This window comes from Apodemus sylvaticus, chromosome 20, assembly GCF_947179515.1.
Source record: "Apodemus sylvaticus chromosome 20, mApoSyl1.1, whole genome shotgun sequence".
In the NCBI taxonomy this organism is placed as follows: Eukaryota; Metazoa; Chordata; class Mammalia; order Rodentia; family Muridae; genus Apodemus; species Apodemus sylvaticus.
This window is the reverse complement of record NC_067491.1, coordinates 13,540,011-13,561,613: the sequence shown is the minus strand read 5'-3', so window position 1 is coordinate 13,561,613 and position 21,603 is coordinate 13,540,011. Positions and strand designations below refer to the sequence as shown.

At 42.0% G+C, this 21,603-nt stretch overlaps 1 protein-coding gene across 5 annotated transcripts in view; it reads left to right on the top strand.

Annotated features, from left to right (window-relative positions):
* The window catches only part of Grip1 (glutamate receptor interacting protein 1), a 386,557-nt gene that overhangs the window by 201,165 nt on the left and 163,789 nt on the right, over positions 1-21,603 (top strand). For 4 of the 5 annotated variants that reach the window (XM_052165139.1, XM_052165137.1, XM_052165136.1 and 1 more), the window contains exon 2: positions 1,592-1,672. The exons of the other annotated variant lie outside the window; for it this stretch is intronic. In XM_052165139.1, the coding sequence (XP_052021099.1) occupies positions 1,592-1,672 (81 nt within the window). The remainder of the gene's footprint in view (positions 1-1,591; positions 1,673-21,603) is intronic. 5 annotated transcript variants of the gene reach the window in all.

The window sequence follows — 21,603 nt, the reverse complement described above, 5'->3', positions numbered from 1 at the left end:
GAATGGGCAGTGGCACAAGTGGTCACTTTCGTGATGAAAATACATAGAGATGTTTTGTGCTATTTACTTGTTTCCAGCACAGTGTTTGCACAGAGAACACTCCAGGTCCTCAGACCCTGCTTCAGAAGCAGCAAGGACGATGTTGTTGATGCTTTGGTTCTCTAAAGCTGCTAGCTTTGTTATGGTTGGAAAAAGAACGAAAAGAATTGGGTGCTCAATGGCAGATGAGCATGAAAACAACGTGCCTGCCATTTTTTAAGTTAATTGCCAACGCTGCAGTGGTAATCTTTCCTTTTGTCATTGCTTATAAAGACGTTGCTCGTTTTTATGATGAAATCATGAATCATTTCCAGGAAATGCACATCCCAGAGAAGGAAGGAGCGCTTTGCCGTGGAAACACACACCACTTGGTTGGGAGAATTAATGTGCGCAGCCCTCCGATGATAAACCTCGCCGCCAAATTAAATGCTTGTTATATTTAATAGTTTGCCATGTGCGATGTGATTCCCTTTAATCTTTTAATGATTTCCAGTTAAAACAATGACAGCTATAACAAACATATCCCAGCATGGGACAATGTGTCATTGTGTCACCCAGCTTGACACGATGTGCTGGGTAATTATTTTACATGAGTTTTTTTTTTCTCTCAAGCCTTATCAATCTTGTTCTTAAGACCCTGAAGGTTTTACTCCTGCTGTCTCCTTCGCTATTCACAGGGATGCTTTCATCCAATCCCCTAACACTAACGTGGGCTCTCCTGTGCCACCACGCATGGTCCCAACTCAATCAGAAACAAGTCACCTGACTTATGATTTAGTCTCCTCCACGATCGTGGCACCTAGTGTCTCCGACACTCAGCCTTTTCCCTAACGCTCACACATCCATGAAGCTTTGAACCCTCCGTCTTCTTGGCCTCTCTTCCTGTCGCTCGGAAGCTTGTTTTAAACCCACTCTCAAAAAGAACGGAACAGCTCATTGCAACACAAATCTTCTTTTGCCAAAACCATCTTTCCTTCCCATTTCTTTGCCTCTCCGATCTTACCTTCTGGAATGACCCCTCCCCTGCTTTACCCTGGATGCCTGCCTGCTTGTGTTCCTGGCAAGAGCCTACTAACAGTTATCTTCATTCTCCTGCGGTACTAACGCTCTTTCATCTGCTTCTCTGAAATACTTCATTTTCTCTCCTTTGTTCTTCCCCCTGATTGTTCTTAGTGTCCACTGGGCCATTTCATTCGGTCTTTATCTTCCTGTCACACATATTCCATGTTTATTGGATCTAGGAGACAGTAGGATTGATGTGCCTGTTGGCACTCTTCCTATCAGGAAAACCAAAATGTCTCCATGTACATGTTAGCTTTCAATCTTTCCAACTCTGAGGAGGTCTTGAGAATAGTGTCCCTTATTCTCAAGAAGGAACTGACATTCAGAACATCCACACTCATCCTAAAGCCCACCCAGAGGTAGGACTGGGGTCATCAACTCTTCTCCCCTTATGACTTCTCTCTGCAAGAAGGATTGCAAACCATTACAGGTCTTCGCCAGGCTAGAAACTAGATGGAAATTAACCACACCCTTCATTGTGCCTTTGCAGATGAGAGTCCCTACACTAAATCTGCCAGCCAGACAAAGCCGCCAGATGGAGCATTGGCTGTGAGGAGACAGAGCATCCCAGGTTAGACCAGACGGTTGGATATTTCAGCTGTTTTACTTATTTTTGAATCCTGTTATTTGGTGGTCCTAAATGATTCCATCCTGGTACCCATGTTATTCATAGAGCACGGACTGCACTCTCCACAACTTGTACAACCAATAATCAAAAACTAGGTCAGGTAACCCTGCTGACCTACGAGGATTCATCTTGCAACCTGCCGCCGCTGCAGAACCCTTTGCAAAATGGCTAGAATTGATATCAACTGTCTTTTACTTGCCTTGCGTCTGGTTTCAGCAGGGTGACATTCATGGATGTGTCCATTTCTTTACTGAAGTGCCTGTCAGAACAAAACTGTATGTGACGGTGCGTGTGGGAGGAAAAACTCTTCCTGCCTTTTCATCTCTTCCAACCTCATTTGGCTTCTTTCTGTTGGATGACTCTTCAGAACTTTGGGCGCTTGGTTTCCTTGGGAAGATGAGATTTGGGTTCTTGTGAGACAGTGAATGACATTTTTCTACACAATTCATTTGTGGAAAATAGATTAATTTCCTACCTCAAAACCAGTACTTTGAAGCTTTGGGTTTTTGAGAAACAAAAGCATAAAAACATGTACACTGTCAAATTAAAGAGGGGAGAAGATCCAAATTATGATCTCAACTTGATAATTAGAAAACTATTTATGAAAGCACATGTATTTAAGAGCTGGGTGAAAAGCATTCATAGGCTTTAGAGATCCACTTAAACCCTGTTTATATATTTGATTAAGCTAAGCTAAGCTATAGGACTTTAGAATAGAGTAATTTCGGCTCTTAGGCAGTGACAGAGTAGTGTTTCCTATTAAACTGAAGAGGTTGGCCAATCTATTGATGAAAGGAGGGAGGGGTACTGCATTGGAATAAGAACAAGATGAGGCTAGTTTTGGGGAGACGTTGCTCATGATTCCTATTCGTTCTTCTAAGAGTTGCCTGGGAATGTGTTTAGTCTTATTTGAAGCTTTAGGGCTATTGAGAAAGTCATAGCCTGGCAATGGTGGCTCATACTTTTAATCCCAGCACTTGAGAGGCAGGTAGATTTCTGAGTTCAAGGCCAGCCTGATCTATAGCGTGAGTTCCAAGACAGCTATAGTTTAGGAGACATGCATACATTGCATCTCCTTATTTTGCTACACTAATGGTTCTGAAGTAGTTTCAATTTCCAATTGGTTGGCATCATCCCAGTGTCAAGATTTCTATTCCATTCTGTGAAACGTCATTCTTAGTGCTGGTCACATTTAGAAGAAGCCATGTCTGAGCTGTATGTACAGCCATAACAAAGTACCAGATTTGAAGGTCAATAATGTCAGCTCTGTCTCACCCTCTATGTCTTTGTTGGTACCTGGCATCCCTTGGCTAGAACGAGACAAGAGACTTATTTCCCTCTGCCCCTGCCCACTAGGGAAGGACACTGTGGCTTCATGTTCAATAAGAGATGTTTGACATTTTATTCCCGGATTTCTTACCATGGGTTTGAACCCAGTGCAACCAAGTGCTCACAGACTGGAACCTCGGAAGCTATGAGTCAAAATATAATCATCTTCTCTCACATAGTTATGGCAGACATGTGGTCAAAGTGACAAAACTCCATAGGCTGATGTCCATGATTTCCTTCCATAGATTTTTCTAGCATTGCATACTGAATTGTAGCTCACTTGAAGGGAAAGACCTTTTCTTTAAGTCACTGAACCGTGTTTTTACGTTACTCATTAGGTTAGCAGATTGATAAATCATAACTTTTATTTCCTGTCACACAAGTGAGTCTTTATTACAGAGCTTTTGTTCTTCTAGGTGCGTGTGATTTAAAAGTCATTGGAATTACAAATTTCTTGTAGGCTTTATGATTGTTTCTATGGAATTTGACTATGAAGAAACTTCTTTTTGTTCATCCCTCATAGAGCAAGGGCCAGAGGGAACAGGTCTTCAAAATCTTCTCCATTCTTAAAACAATCCAAGAGAAGAAAGACAGAGCAACCAGCGGACCGAGAATCTAAGTGGTCAGCCATCCCTTACCCTTGCTTACACAGAAGAAAACTCTTTCCTCAACTCCTCCAGGGCTGACTCAGCACTCTTAAAACTCTAAGACTGCTTTTCTCTCTCACCTTGAAGTACCTGTCAGCCCTTGTTTGGGAATAAGAAGGACAGAGCCCCAGAACCTTAGCAAGAAGTCCCTTAGATCAAAGAGGTGTGACCCAGCATCAAGAAATCCTGACGATTCTCCGGCCATGTCTATCTGTGCTCTTGGATAGTCCCAGGGAGAAAACAGACAGGGGAAGAGGCCTGGTAAACACGTGTTCACAATCAACAGAAGCTTCTGTTGAAAAGCCCAAAGTGGTCTGCGGATGAAGCTGGGTTCAATTCTTCAGCCTTTCCCACTCACTCCTCCTGTGCTCACCTCCCAGACCCACTTCCCTGGGGGGGTAGGGGGAGTTATTGCCACCCTCTGAGCAGGGCAGGTATGTTTAGCAAACCGTACCTCCACAAGAAGACAGTCTTGGTTTGTCAACCACCCTCTGGTCTTTGTGGAGAGATGCCTCCCATGACAGGTACTGTCCCTGAGCCATTTAACCTCACTGGCTGCTTCCGAGTAGGAGACTGAAACCTTCAGAGTAGGCATGTTCCGTGTCAGCCTACAAAGAAAGGTGTGTACACCTTTACTCCAGTACCAATCACTGAATTGAACTATTCTATTAGTGATTTCTTTGACAGGTAGGAGAGGACAAGGTCAGAACGGACATCTCGAGATTGTCTGTAAAAGTTTTATGGCAAGTAAAGCCATTGCTTGAAAGTTATCTAACAATACAGATCCAGCACATAGGTAAGATTCTGTCCCAGTGGGCACTATGCTTATGGTCTAGCAGACAGCACCGCTCTGTACCAAAAGGATTACCAAAGTTCTGTTAACTTTGAATGTTAACAGAAATATAAATTTCCATTTACTTCAAAACCCAATATCTCCACATAAACTCAAAATTAGTATAGTAATTACTTTATAATCACAAGTCATATTGATCTTTCATTAAAGCCTTTCATCTCCCCCCCCCCAAAAAGAAGAAGGCAGTGTATTAAGAATCTTTCAGGAGCAAAATGGATTTGCTTTGGATGAAAGGAAATACATTATTAATATTATTTGTGTACTTCTCATTTTAATAGTGCCTATTATGGCATAAAATATAAAAGCAAAAGTATTTTTTTTTTAGACTTTCAGAAGCTTTTGTAAATTTTCAGTAAAGGAAATAAAAGATGAGATGTCTGGCCCTGGCACACTGAAGGCTACATTCAAAGATAACCTTCTGGAAAAAAATAGTAATAAATAAAGCAATAAAGTTTTAATCTTACTTCAAAGATAAAATGAGTTCCAGGTTCAAAGGTATTTCGGGTTAACAGATACTGTAAATGTGGCTTTATGAGACAACTTTTGATCCGAGGGTCTTAAGTTGACAGACTACTGGTGAATGGGAATTAGGTTAATTAAAGGATTGTTCAAATTACTAGTGAAAATCTGTTCATACTTTGAATTTGACAGGTTTTGAAATAGTTTATGGCTTTCCCTAAAGACAATTTTTTAAATCACATCTGTCTATTATGTATAAAGGGAAGAGATGAGACATTGCATTAGACCCAAATCCTACATTTAGTATCATCTTAATTTGGCTTGCCTCCCTTCTACACAGGGAATCTTACCATGTTCATCATAAAGAACCCAATTCTGCCAACAAATGTGGAAAGCTACTAAATAGCATCTCTGTCATCTTTCAGAAACTTTGGGGTACTCAGAAAAAATTGTCTTAAATCTCTATCCAGATTTAGATCACAAAAAGTTGTAGCGGGTAAACTTTTTTCTGTCTGTGGACTATTAGAAAAGATATTAATTGATAATTAATAAATGATTGAGTCTCAATTTTTCTTTGTTGTCCCATTTAGAGGTTTGGGCTAGACATGTAAATCTGAGACTGAGAGCCTAAAGTCTGTCCCCATTCAACAAGATGTACTTAGTTGATCTGTTAGGATATATCCAGGGAAGGGTCTACATCTCAATTCCCAGATCTGGGAGGAAAAATTGTCATGTCTTTGACATCACAGAGAACTGGCAACCTTCAGTCACACGGAGAGGACAAGTTTGAAGGTCTTTATTAAAGTCTCTATCATTTTCCAGCCATTGTTGTTCATACAATTTGATGCTTCATTGATCTAAATTTTCATTATTTCAGCAGATATCTAGTGTGACTTTGGCACTGGATTTAATAGCCATATCAGTTTTCAGACACATGAAGGCCATTTGCCCGGCCTGATTCAACTTCACCTCTTTAGTTCTATCAATGAATCTCTCCAAAAGAATGAAGGATTCTCACCAGATGGGAAATGGAAGTCTGCTGAACCAACCAAAGTGTAAAATGTCACACAAGGGCTGGGGGCTGCAGATACTACCCTCTGTCACTGAATCAGACCATTCAGTGAGAATATCACCAGTATCAAGAGATGCCACTGTACAAATGTTTTTGCTACACAGTCAAGCAGTGGGACAAACAACAGGCATGGAACACCACACCCAAGTCCTTTCCTGTTGACATTCAGAAAGCCCCAAACAGTAATGTCTCCATGCATTCCAGTCAGAAGGTATTTACAGTTAGCCAAATGTCTCAATAACTTTTAAATAACGTTCAAGATAAGGGCCAGGAAGGTTGGCAACAGTGCTATTCCCATGTCTGCCCTTAAAGATTTTCTCTATTTCCCCACCCCCATAATACCACTGTCTTCTTCTCAGTCCCTCACTGCAGTGTAAGTGACATAAAGACAGGTTTTATTTTTGTTTTGTCTCTCTAGTGAGCAGAATGGTATGTTACAGGCACTACGTGTTTATAGAACAACTTAATGAGCAAAGACTCTTAGGCAGCTGATTCTCTGCAAAGATTGTCTCCTATGAGCAGTTCACCTCCTACTCAAATGTGTAACACCCTCCATTGTTAAAACTGGCTACTCAGAGTCTATAGTAGATACTCACACAGGTCTTGAGTCTGTACCAAATACAATGTTTCTAAGGAAACCACACTGTCCGAAACTAAATGGACAAAACATAGATCAGCTAGAAGCCAAAGACTTCTGAAAGTCAGACTGCTCTCCCTTGGCTTATTTGTTTTTCTTTCTTTTTTTTAAAATATTTTTATTTTCTATATTCTTTGTTTACGTTCCAAATGATTTCCCCTTTCCCAGATCCCCCCTCCCCATATGTCCTATAAACCTTCTTCTCTCCATCCATTCTCCAATCACCTCCCTCCTTTTTCTCTGTCCTTATATTCCCCTACAATGCTAGATCAATCCTTTCCAGGATCAGGACCCTTTCTATACTTCTGCATGGGAGTCATTTGTTATGCGATTTGTGCCTTGGGTATTCAGAGCTTCTGGGCTAATTAATATCCACTTGTCAGAGATTGCATTCCATGTGGATTCTTTTGTGATTGGGTTACCTCACTTAGGATATTTTCCAGATCAAACCATTTGCCTAAAAATTTTGTGAATTCATTGTTTCTAATTGCTGAGTAGTATTCCATTGTGTAAATATACCACATTTTCTGTATCCATTCCTCCTTTGAGGGACATCTGGGTTAACTTCAGGTTTCTGAAGAAGGAAATCGAAGAAGACCTCAGAAAATGGAAAAACCTGCCATGCTCATGCATCGGCAGGATTAATATAGTTAAAATGGCCATCTTGCCAAAAGTGATCTAGATTCAACGTAATCCCCATCAAAATCCCAACTCAGTTCTTCACAGACTTAGAAAAAGCAATTCTCAAATTCATCTGGAATAACAAAAAACCCAGGATAGCTAAAACTATTCTCAACAACAAAAGAAATTCTGGGGGAATCAGTATCCCTGACTTCAAGCAATACTACAGAGCAATAGTGTTAAAAACTGCATGGTATTGGCACAGTGACAGACAAGTGGACCAATGGAATAGAATTGAAGATCCAGAAATGAATCCACACACCTATGGTCACTTGATCTTCAACAAAGGAACCGAAAACATCCAGTGGAAAAAAGATAGCCTTTTCAACAAATGGTGCTGGAGGTCAATTGAAGGTCAATTGGAGGTCAGCATGCAGAAGAATGCAAATTGATCCATTCTTATCTCCATGTACTAAACTTCACTCCAAGAGGATCAAGGACCTCCATGTAAAATCAGACACACTGAAACTAATAGAAAAGAAACTGGGGAGGACCCTTGAGGACATGAGCACAGGTGAAAAGTTCCTGAACAGATCACCAATAGCTTATGCTCTAAGATCAAGAATTGACAAATGGGACCTCATAAAATTACAAAGTTTCTGTAAGTCAAAGGACACTGTTAAAAGGACAAAATGGCAACCATCAAATTGGGAAAGGATATTCACCAACCCCACATCTGATAGAGGGCTAATATCCAATATATACAAAGAACTCAAGAAGTTAGACCCCAGGGAACCAAATAACCCTATTAAAAAATGGGGTACAGATCTAAACAAAGAATTTTCACCTGAAGAAATTCGGATGGCCGAGAGGCACCTTAAAAAGTGCTCAACATCATTAGTCATTAGGCAAATGCAAATCAAAACAGCCCTGAGATTTTACCTCACACCAGTCAGAATGGCTAAGGTCAAAAACTCAGGAGACAGCAGGTGTTGGCGAGGATGTGGAGAAAGAGGAACACTCCTCCACTGCTGGTGGGGCTGTAAGATGGTACAACCACTTTGGAAATCAGTCTGGCGGTTCCTCAGAAAACTGGACATGACACTTCCGGAGGACCCTGCTATACCTCTCCTGGGCATATACCCAAAGGATTCCCTGGCATGTAATAAAGACACATGTTCCATTATGTTCATAGCAGCCTTATTTATAATAGCCAGAAGCTGGAAAGAATCCTTTGTTTTTCTTTAGGTAGAATCTCTATGTGCAGACACCCTACATCAGAAGAAACAGTTTAAATGCTGTTTCACCCTAAAGTTGAAAAGAATGAGCATGAGTCATTTCACTGTTACACTGTAGAAAAGGGCTAACATGTGAGTAAAAGCATTCTAGACTTCATAAATAGAATAGCACAGAGTAGAATCATTACTGATTATGGCTGGTACATATTAAGGATTTTCCTCCAGAGAGCTGGTCCAGTTCACTGCGTGTGACTGGAGTACAGAGTTCCCAAGTAGCACGGAGTTAAATGAGCAGATTGATTTGTGTGTTCAGTGCCGGAGCCATCATTCACCATTCACAAATCTCAGTCTGTTGTATTTGAACGTCTCTCATGCCTACTGGTAAATAAAATGGCTGAACGTCAACAAAATGGTGTGTGTAGCTAGCGATTTCCCAGAAATACTTCTTTCTGCATGCCATTTTAAGGGAAGATTACTTGTAGCAACTTCCTACTTTGCTTCAGTGTTTCCTGAAAAGCCACAGGGGTGGTGGTCTTTAGGCAATGGCATGCTATGGGTATATTCGGGTATCAACAGGATTGGGCCTGACCACAACTAGCACAGACCACAGTGTCTGAAAAACACCAAATGAGAGAGCTCAGGGTTATGTGTCTAAGAGCTACAGAAAAGTCTTTTCCCTCTATAGCTTTTGCACGGAGGGAAAAATCAATATCCCTCTTCATCAAGTTAGAGAGACCTCCAATTCAGGGTTTAAAAAAAATAAGTGACTTCGGAGAATAAGGTGAGGCGGAAGCTGAGTTTCTTGAGCAGCATGTGGGAAGACTGAAGAAGTGTTTTATGTGATTTACTAGAGACGTGAGCCCTGGGGCCTGTGGAAACTTCACACTTAATCTATAAGCCTTAAATGGCAGAACAGTTTCCCAGATTTCTGGCTCTCATGTTTTGTGATATAACTAGGTTCCATTCATATTGTAATTGCTATGGTTTTTTTTTTTTAAGTGAAGTCAAATTGATTCTGTTGTTTCCTCTTTAATATCTGAGATTGATGTACCGATTTAAGATAAATAAACTTTCAACTAAGAATTTAAAACAAAAGTTTATGCATCTCTCAAAGCATCCCTGGCATCCACCAGGGTGTCTGTAGCATATCCTTTGGGAGTCCCAGACTTGGGAGGAGAGTCTTCCAAGAAGAAGTGACCTTGAGTATCCTTTTGTTTTTGTTTTTAAAGAACAGACAAATTTTTATTAGACTTGGTAACTTCAACATCCTCTCAAAATAATGTATTCAATAGTTACACTTAAAATCACTACGGATATAGAATAATTCAATGGTAATATCAATCAACAAGATCAAATGTTCCCCTAATCAATAGCAGAAGACCACATCTGACCTGGGCCACGAAGTAGACCTCAAACATTTTAAAGAGAACTGAAAACGAGAAGTGGAGCAATGGAATAGAATTGAAGACCCAGAAATGAACCCACACACCTATGGTCACTTGATCCTCGACAAAGGAGCTGAAAATATCCAGTGGAAAAAAGATAGCCTTTTCAACAAATGGTGCTGGTTCAACTGGAGGTCAGCATGCAGGAGAATGCGAATTGATCCATTCTTATCTCCTTGTACTAAGCTCAACTCCAAGTGGATCAAGGACCTCCACATAAAACCAGTTACACTGAAACTAATAGAAAAGAAACTGGGGAAGACCCTTGAGGACATAGGCACAGGGAGAAAGTTCCTGAACAGAACACCAATAGCGTATGCTCTAAGATCAAGAATTGACAAATGGGACCTCATAAAATTACAAAGTTTCTGTAAGGCAAAGGACACCGTCAAAAGGACAAAACGGCAACCAACAAATTGGGAAAAGATCTTCACCAATCCTACATCTAATAGAGGGCTAATATCCAATATATACAAAGAACTCAAGAAGTTAGGCCCCAGGGAACCAAACAACCCTATTAAAAAATGGGGTGCATGGCTAAGATTAAAAACTCAGGAGACAGCAGGTGTAGGTGAGAATGTGGAGAAAGGAACACTCCTCCAAAGCTGGTGGGGTTGCAAATTAGTACAACCACTCTGGAAATCAGTCTGGCGGTTCCTCAGAAAACTGGGCACCTCACTTCCAAAAGATCCTGCTATACCACTCCTGGGCATATACCCAGAGGATTCCCCAGCATGTAATAAGGATATATGCTCCACTATGTTCATAGCAGCCCTATTTATAATAGCCAAAAGCTGGAAAGAACCCAGGTATCCCTCAACCGAAGAATGGATGCAAAAAAATGTGGTATATATACACAATGGAGTACTATTCAGCCATTAGAAACAATCAATTCAAGAAATTCTTAGGCAAATGGATGGAGCTGGAGAACATCATACTAAGTGAGGTAACCCAGTCTCAAAAGATCAATCATGGTATGCACTCACTAATAAGTAGATATTAGCCTGGAAAACTGAAATACCCAAAACATAATCCACACATCAAATGAGGTACAAGAAGAACGGAGGAGTGGCCCCTGGTTCTGGAAAGACTTAGTGTAGCAGTATAAGACAAAACCAGAACAGGGAAGTGGGAAGGGATGGGTGGGAGAACAGGGGGAGGGAAGGGGGCTTATGTGACTTTCGGGGAGTAGGGGGCCAGAAAAGGGGAAATCATTTGAAATGTAAATAAAAAATATATCAAATAAATTTTTTTTAAAAAATGGGGTACAGACCTTGAGTATCCTAACTCGCGTTACTGGTACTTAAGTAGGTAGCTGATTTATGGTGCAGAGAAAGTCATTTATGTGGACATTGAATGCCTGTGTGGCTTCTGTTCAAGATGGAAAGGAATCTGGATGAGAAAGAGGATAGTGTACAAAGTGAACCTGGACACAGGAAATAAAAGAACGAAATGACCACAGTGCAGTGTGATCCAGAGACAGGGAACCTGGGCAGAAGGAGGCAGGGGACATTGGAGGGCTCCCGGACATTGGTAGCTTGCTGTGCTCCAGATGGGCGAACGCAACAACATTCCTGTCTCATCTCATTTTTCCCATGCAACATCTCGGAGTGAGTTCTAATGCCCCTCCTCCAGACGAGCAAGCCGATGCCCTGAGAGCTAAAAAGGTCACGGGGCTAGAAAGTAGGCAGCTTGAACATGCTCTAGGTTAACGTGAGTTTTTGTCAGAGTCCTGATGAGCAGTTGAAGTTGGTGTCAGAACGTCGTCTTCTGGAGAACAACTGAACCTCTTCTGTGAGGCACCAAGAGGGTATGAAGGTTTGTCCTGTCTGTCCAGGCCACATAACCATCTGTCCTCAGTGATTGGTGTCTAGAATTAGAGATAGGCTAATGTGCAAAATCTTGGAATGCTGAGACTCAACCCCTTCTCTGAGTAACGGAGGGCTTCAAAGAACTGACGAGGAAAATGCCATATTTAGGCTTTAGCACATATCCCTAAATATTTAGGAATGTGTAGCTTTTCAACAGTATAAAAATTGTTTCATATATTTGTGATTTTCAGAACTTCCAGGTCAAGGAAAATAATTAACATTGGCTATATAGACATTTTTCTTTAATTTTTCTCCCACAGTGTATTTGCTCAGGTGTCTCTTCCAGCAACTCCTCCCGGATCCTCCCAACGCCCCTTCCTACCCAGCTTCCTGGCTCCACCCTCCCGCTTTTATATCATTAAAACAAAGAAAACAACCCAATAAGACAGAAAATACCAAAAGGAGACGAAAGAAAGCAAAAGTGTGCCCCACACCCACAGAGTTCATTTTATGTTGGCCAAGATATGGGGCCTGCTCTGAATATTAATATCCGCAGTGACACTCCACTAGAGAAAACTGATTTTCCCTTTGCCATTGGGTTTCAATTGCAAATAGCAAAGTGATAAGGTAGAGAAAGGACTCAGACTACTTTGCTACCTATGTCTTACACACCAGCAGACAGACAGACAGACAGACAGACAGACACACACACACACACACACACATTATTCTTCTTCTACATTCTGCTTACAATATTAAAAATTTTATATACAATTTGTCTGACTTCTATACATTTAAATACATGAAATTGGCTGTATTACAAAATGGCCCCCACTTTTCTCACACCTCTCCCTGTTAAGTATTTATTGTGCCGATGGACTGAGTTTTCCCACCCTGCTCCTCTACGTTCTGCCTGGTCTGATTATTCTGACCTTCCTTCATACCAGTCATTTGCACGCGTGTATACACCTATCATCTGATCTCCTGTTGCTGCTCTCAAACCACGTGAAACCCACTCCTGCCCACGCTCTTTGCTGTGTGTGACGTTACCCCTTTCTCAGTAGTCTTGGCTGGCCAGTGCTCTTTCGCATCTAGCAGACCAAACTGAAAACCTCACTTAACTGTGGTCTGAAGAGCGCAGAGGACAAGCGAGCGACTCATCGCTTCCCTCGGTCAGCATGCAGGCTGTGATTGTCCTTTTTAAGGGACGTAATGTTTGTGTTGGACCCGTTGGCAGCTAAAGCTTCCAAATCTTGATCTTGTGACCTTTTGAAGCTAGGTCTGTTTCCTTTCAGTAATACTCTTTATAATACCAGGCCATCTACAGAGTTTGTCCAATTACCTGAATATTTCTTGCCATGATCTTTATCTAGACTTGAGGAAAGAGTTCTAATATTTCTAGACATTCATCAGAATCAAAAAAAAATAATTTAGTCTCTTTTTTTTTTCACCAAAAAAAAGAAAAGAATTAACTTAGTCTTATGGATGAAGAAATTAAGGGTCATAGGGACTGAACTATCTTGTTCAAATCAAATGTAATAGCATTTGTATGTTGGCATTTTTTTGACTATTGTACTAGGTTCTTATATCTCTCACCCTTCCAACACTAGGTAGGAGAGAAAGAGGGTTAGGGTAAAAAGGGGGCATAGACCTCCATAGACTACTTCCTGACGATTAGCGTTGTTGGGTTCCTCAGGGTGAGTCATATCTTCATCATCAGAGAATATTCAACAGTCTAGAAGATCAGAAATAGCAACTGCAGTGAGCTGGCAGAGCAGAGGGGAGCAGCAGTTACCACAGGCCTTCCCAGAGGTCTCTCATTTACGCCCTCTCCAGAGTGCCCAGAAGTACACTCTCTGCAGCTGCAGGGCAGCCAGGAAGGTGTTTTCGGCTTGCCAGAGAATACTTAGAAGCAGCACTTGTTGCTCGTGCCAGCATTCCATGCTGTCAGCCGACTGGTCGGGTCACACGTGCCTCCTTCTTTCAGACAACGTGGGCCAGAGAGTGACTTGGACTTTGGACTCATGCTGTTGGGATACGGTCTGGGAAACTCGACTTGGAAGCAGCATCACGACCATGCGCATTATTGGGTAGGAACACCATCTGGAGCTACCCTGCCTTGTTCCAGTGTCAGCAGCCAGGTTACCGGCTGCCCTGTGGGAATAAGCTGGTCGCTTATATTTCAGGCTTCAGCTTTTCCATAGTGCAAAATGAGACTATAATGAGGATTATGTAAATTAATACACATGAAGCATCTATATTAATTATCTATTTCTTCCTAACAATATCACCATAAATCCAGCAGCTTAAACCATATACATGTATTATTTCTCAGTTTCTGTATACTAGGATATTAACGTGGCTTATCTGCCTTCTTCCCTGGGGTCTTATAAAGCAGGAGCGTTATCTGAGGCTTGGCTGAGGAGGGCTTTATTGCCAAGCTCACTCCGTCTATTATCAGACTTAAGTTCAGAACTTCAATCCCTTGTCTTCCAGAGGTCACCTTCAGCCCTCATGCCTGTCTACTACCCCACAGACCACAAAGGAAGGACGTCACCAGGAGAATGAGCATTGATGTTAGCACATAAATGATAACATACATGTGAAACCTTCGCAAATCCTCCTGGTTAGATACAAGTCACAGGCAGTGCCAATATCCACAAGTTGGTGGTGTTTAGCATAGCTGTAGGCCACGCCCATAGCCACAGATAGGGTTTTAGCGGAGGGGAGGGGGATTAGGGGGGTTAGCGGGGTTGGAGGGAGTAAGCCACGCCCATAACCCAGATAGGGTTTTAGCGGGGGAGGGGGGAGCGGGGGGAGGGGCGGGGGAATAGGCCACGCCCATATCCACAGGATGGCGTTTTAGCAGAGCTGTAACCAAAGTACCCACCAGGCACATCCTAAGGGAGGAAAGAGATGTATGGGCCAATAGTTTAACAATGTTTTCCATGCTAATGCGGTCCTGTCTGAAGCCTCCTCCTGGTAACCTACCGATGCTATCTAGGCCCCACTTCCAGTCAAACAGCTCCACAGCCAGGGCCCTGAGCATCCTAAACCAGACCCATTGGGAGACATTTCAGATTTAACCCCTAAGTGTGGGGAGCTGAACTTAAGGAGCTCGGGACCACAGAGGATCAGGAAGCTGTGTCTGCGAGAGCTTATGAAGTCAGTCATGGAGAGCGAGCGCTTCATACCAGTAGTTATTCACTGGAGCTGATAGCTGAACTGGGGTCTCGCCTGGGAGGGTGTGAGGCGATCAGACAGGATACAGATGATGGTTGTAGGCACACAGGAAGTGAAAAAAGTGGAGATGGCCTGGAATCAGCAGACTCTGAAGGTCACCTGGGACTTTTGCTTGTTCTGCTACCAAGTCTGGTGAAAGAGACTCCTCCTCCTCCTCCTACTCTTCCTCCTCCAGCCTCCTGAAGCATCTTTCTCACGAGCATTGGCATCTTTCCTGCCGTGTGGTCTGTAGTTCCGTTCTTTCCTGACCAGTCTCTGCCACAGAGAGAATGGGAGCACTCTGTGTGGTTGTCTCTGAGAATGCCAAGTGTTACCTCCATACTTTAAGAAATAGAAGTGCCTTTTTTTCTCCCCTGGGACATGCAGGTTTCGTCTCTTCAGGAAAGAGACCTGCCGGGGCTCTGTTTCTTTCTGCGTCTCTCAAAATCCCTAACTGGATTTGAGTACCTACGTTGCACACAATGGGACCACATGCCATCTTCTGGGAAAGACCCCACGACAGATTGGGCTTCTGTGCTACCTAGATCAACTGCTGATAGGTAGTGTGCACACCCATCTGAGCCTCTCTTGGGTTCATTCTTGCCCCTCCATTGTGTGCACACTATGATGTGATGAATGTAATCTTTCGGCTCAGCACCCCAGCCCTCGAAGAAAGCTGATAAGGCTCATCTGTGGATGGCAGCACAGAATCCAGATGTGTGCTTCTTATTCGAGAGAAGTTATTTATTGGAAACTTACATGGGCTTGCATATTAAGTTTTTATAAGTGCGTAGCATAGTCCTGGGTCTTCATTAAGTCTTTGAAAATATGTAACCCAAACCAACATGTAAACATGTGAGGAAACAATTATGCCCTGTTTCCTGTTCATATTTATGCAGGTTCTTCAGGCCTGGAAAGGGCACATGGGATGTCTGAGGACCTCTATACTTAAGCTAGCCACTAAATATTAAATATATAATAACTGTGATACCACCCTGTTATTTCTTTAATTTAGGCAATTCCCCAGCAGAGTACAGAGGCGTTAATTGTTTTTTTCACTTCTTTGGTTGACAGCTATGTCCTTTTCCACCTAGGTAAGAGGAGCAATTATTGTAATGCTCTTGTGGCTTTGGTGCGATATTCTTTAATGGGTGTTAAAGGCGGGGTGCTTTTAAAGGGAAACTGTCCTCTATTCTGTCAAGGTATGAAAAAGAGCAGACAGTGTGTTCAGACCTCATGAAGAAACTGTTGGAGGAGAATGTGCAAAGGAAACAAAAACCAAAGGCAGAAATAATGTATGTTCAGGAAATACATATCCCAATTTCAGATAAGAGAAAACATGCTCTAATATATTCCTAGACTGCTGAATTTAAACAGAGATAGAAACAGAAGAGGATAGAGCTTTTCTCTAGATTCTCATCAAGATATATATTTTTCCAGAATTTTAAAACAAGATATCATTCTCTGGAACTGGTATGGACTTCCAAACAGGAGTTTGACAAGTTGCTAACTCGATTTGAATCGCAAAATATTCCTTTATCCAGTGCATGAAAGTCACTTTCACAAAATGCACTGGCGGGGCGATTTGTTTTAATGTTTCACGTCTACATTCAAGAAGCAAAAGAAAAATCATCTTAGAGCTCTGTGCTAGAGTCAGAGCTTTCTTTTGATAAGACGTCACATCTGCAGTTGGGTCCGTCCTCGTTAAACAGCGTCATTGTGGAAAGAAGGTTGAATTTTAAATTACAGCCAGTATTTGTAAGTTCTAACAGATTTTCCTGTTGTGGGCCCTTAGGCAGGTTCTCTGTCCTTGGAAATCTTCATGTACTTCGTCTTTGGAACCCGGGATTTTGATAGGAACCAAATGCATCTGTGTACAGAGTATGCTAAGCGCTGTACAGATATCAAAGTCATTAAAGCAGACGTCGTCAACCCTTGGGCCATGACCCCTTTGGGCATCGAATGACCCTTTCACAGGGTTTGTGTATGAGATCTTCTGCACATCAGATATCTATATTAAGATTTATAACAGTAGGGAAATTACAGTTATGAAGTAGCAACGAAATAATTTTATGGTTGGGGGGGTCTGCCATAATGTAAGGAACTGTATAAAAGGGTCACATTAATAAGGTTGAGAACTACTGCTAAAGGAAGATGTAGGCTTTGTGGCATCGGAATGCTATGCCAATTAAGAACACAAAAATACACTTTCCAAAATGGAGGAAACCTTACAAGGATATGGATACATCACTGTCCTCTTTCCCAAGATGCTGGGAGATGCCTGTGCCAGAGAAATTCTCAGAAGTGTATCAGTGGCTTCCCTGGTGTGTTATTATCACAGACTACAGAGTTTCAGATCTGGGAACAGTTGTACCTGCCCGTGGAGTCGCTTAAGTTACAGTATTAGAAAATTCACAGCATCTTCTGTGGAAGAGCAGGAGAGAATGCAGGTGAAGGCGGATGAAGACAAGACTAGAGGTTTGATCTCCTCCTCCCTGGGTGCATTGAAAGCCTCACTTTCAGATGGAATTGGGCTGGAGAGATGGCCCAGTGGTTAAGAACACTAATTACTCTTCCAAAGGTCCTGAGTTCAATTCCCAGCAACCACATGGTGGCTCACAACCATCTGTAATGGGATCTGACATCCTCTTTTGGTGTGTCTGAAGACAGCTACAGTGTACTCATATATATAAAATAAATAAATCTTTAAAAAAATGGAATTGGGGAAAACATGCTATATTCCAGCTATCATAAGCCCCATGCTCTTGCTGCTCCATACTTTTCAACATCTTTGAAAGGAAGAAGCATTTCATAGTTGTACTGAAGCCTGTAGAAATGCTCCATTGGCATTTTGCGTGATGGCTTGGTTCAGACTCTTGGTGAAGAAATTCTTGGTGAGGCCATCACACTTGGGTCTGCAGGCTTTCAGGAACTGTCTTTTACCCAATGAACCATCCCAGCAGCTCCCAGAGAAGAAGGAACCACAGGGAGCCCAATCCTAGTTAATAAATCTGCAACACAACCTCCGCAAACCCAAGGCTCTTGAGAGGAGCAGGATGCCTCCTGCTAGACAGTGTTTTGTAAAAATAACAGAGATGTTGTATCCAGGAAATCTCCACAACCTGGTTGCCTAAACAAGGCTTTCGTGATGACTGGACCAGTTGACAGGCCAAGGCTTCCGGGAATCATGTGAATTTCAAAAGATTCATTTCTGCTTGAAGAACTACAAACAGGCAGTGACTACTATGATAGGTTATCCAATTCCAAACACTCAGCCCAAAGCACATATACATGTGGACAACATTGTGTGTGTGTGTGTGTGTGTGTGTGTGTGTGTGTGTGTGTGTATGTGTGTGTGTGTATTTGTTTGTGTGCAGTATGGTGTAATATATTGTGAGTGTGTAACAATAATTATAGAAGAAGAGATTAATCCAAGAGAGAGTTGGTGAAGGGAAGATTTGGAGGGGAAAAGGAAGGGTGGGACTGATGTAAACACAGTGAATCCATGTATAACATTGTTAAAAATCAGTTAATCCTAGCACCTGGGAGGCAGAGGCAGGCAGATCTCTGTGAGTTCAAGGATAGCCTGGTCTACAAACCTTTTAGATTACCTTTGCCTACATAGTAAAACTCTGTCTCAAAAAAGTCAATTTTTATGTTAATAGTACAGTACCACAAACAGGAGGGAAAGCACTTAAGCTGTAAGCTTCTAAGGGCGTGTCACCATAGTAAGATTCAACACCTGCCTGTGAAGCTCATCATCTTGAAGGAAAATGCAAGAAACAAAAGCTGAGCTCTGCCTGGGCATGCTACATCGCCAGGTTCTCGATGAACCTGAAAACTGTATTATAAAGAAAACACGGATGGCTAACACTGGTTCTGAAGGTGAATGCAGAAGCGTTTCCCACGAATGCTGTGGCTGATTTATTTCACTTGCTTTTCTGCCCTTGTACATACTTTGAGATCTTTACTGGGTATAAAATCTTTAAACTCTTGGCAATAAGAAGGCATCATATTATAATTTAATTGGCAGCATAGTCTTTTCATCAAAATGCTAAATGAAGCATATGCTTTAAACATGGTGGTATTTTGAAGTGAATGGACAATGATTCATTTTAGTTTTTGTTTTGTTTTTGTTTTTTTTTTTTTAGTTCAGAGATTAAGGCATAGTAAGGCCTTGAGTGACTGCCCAGGGAAATATGGATGGTTTATACCTAGGACACAATAAAACATTAGTGAATATTTTTCCAAATGCAATCTCTCATTTGTTCCAACCCAAGTCTTTGATTTGATAATCACCATTGATTTTAGTATTTTGATTTTAACTTCTTAAGATGTTTATTTTTTGAACAAAAATTTATTGAGTGCCATGAGTTTGTCCTTTTTTCCTTGATAATAAAGTGTTTAGCACTTAGCAAATTATCAATGAATATATGCAGAGAAGTTGAATGGAAAGATGGGTGGATGGATGGGTAGATGGGAGGATAGATGGTTGAGATGGGTAAGTGGATGAATGGATGGATGGATGGATGGGTGGGTGGATAGATGGATGGATGGATGGGTGGATGGATGGATGGATGGATGGATGGATGGATGGATGAATGGATGGATGGATGGATGAATGGAAGGATGGATACATAGGTGGGTGGATAGGTGGGTAGATGGAATGGTATATGGGCTGAAATGGCTGAAATGTTTCACGTATCGATTGAAGCAAGAGATCATTTTATTTGTGTGAAGTAATACAGTGATTGAGATAATAAAGAATGAAGCCAAAAGAGATAGCTGTATTGATGGGCTTATCTGTTAATTCCTATGCTATTTATGCTAATGATGAACATCAATACAGAGTTTTGTTTTGTCTGTTGTGCTTTTTAATATGTGACTCGGAAGAAAAGAGCTGGCCTTGGCTGGGGCTCAGGGGAGAGCTATGTTCTCCTTGTTAGTGAATAGGAAGCCAAAAAGTAGGCCATGAGAGTTGTCCTTGCTGAGGTCAGCTCAGCCTGCTCCAGCCTAGCATCCCAGTGGGCCTCAGACATGGTTGTAATAAAATGCAGACTGACTGTAGCTGGCCCCTAGGCCGGTCTCGGGAGCGCTGTCTGGGCTCCCTCAGTGCTTCGCCTCTTGGTTATCTACAGAGACCACACTATTAGTTCCCATCTGTCCCTTTATTTGAAGTGGATCGAGTCCCATAAAACAACAAAGAGTCTAGTGCACACCCCTGGCATACGAGATCTGTAGCAAAACAAGAGAGACTGTTGCCCTGGTGGCTTGAAGTCAGCTCACACCTTAGCTTTCGGTTCTTTCCCAGCAGCGCCATGGCCACGCATTCTTGTGCCTGCTTTCTGATGGCTCTGAAAATGTCTGGCATTCTGTTTTGTCGAGATTCAACTCTGTGCACATAAAATGGGTAAAAATTACGCTGAATGAAAGAACCTGATTTGTAAATTCCCTTAAATGGACTGTTGATGTTCCTCACAGGGTTGTTTTGTAAACTAAATTAGGTAATAAGTGCGGGAAGAGCATAAACCGCTTGAGAGACTGGATTAGTCTCTCAAAGTATCAGGTTTTTTGGAGTTTTTTTTTTGAGCCAAGGGATGTGAATATATGAGCTCTCAGGTATCTGTGGAAGGAATAGGCCAAATAAATGTATCAAGCTCTTTCGCCAGATAGCTGAAGGGGCCGCCCAGTCTGATGTCAGAGGGCGCTCAAAGCATTTCCTTTTCTGCTGTTCTGGAAGGAGCAATCACCCCAGTGTGTAGCCAGCTCTCTCTCTCAGTCAGCAGTTCTCCTGCGTCTGCCACAGAGGACAGCAGCTTCCAGGAGCGTGCTGCAGATATGGTCATGTCTGTGTCTTGGGTTCATCCTTCTGTGTGTTCCTATCCTGCCAGATAAGACACACCTCCCACCTCTTATTGCTCGGCTGGGCTTTAAGACCCGAGAATCTGTCCTTTTGACTCAGGGTATTGATCACAAGTGGCTGTCCTACCTGATGGGTAGCACCAATTATTTCCTCTAGCCACACTTCAAGAATCAAGTCTTGGTAGCTTCATTTCTCTGATAGATGGAAACTAGTGTATGTCACGGACGTCCCAGCCGGGAGCTTTCAGATCCGAGGGGGGAACTTTTGGATCTCAGGAGAGGACACAGGTTCGGCTGAGATGACAGACAGAAAGAACCACACCCACAGAGGCAGTTTGAATCTGAATGTATTTAGGAGCTCTAAAGCAAGGATTTTTATACAGGAAGAGTTGCTATTACCATTTCAAAAGATGTATCCAGTAAAGCAGGCACAATTATCATAACCATTTGGTACAAGGAAATGCAAAATCAATCAGGTACAATGTTTCTCATGTAACAGATACAGAGGATCAATTTACAGATGCCATCAAACTTCCTGATTAGAATACAGAGTCACTTATAGTTTACAGTAATCTTTCAAAGAGTTTGAAGTTTCTTATACCCCCTGGGTCTTAACAAGGTTTTGTGAGAAATCCTTATCTAACATTTAGCTTCTACCTTGTAAAAAACTTCCTGACT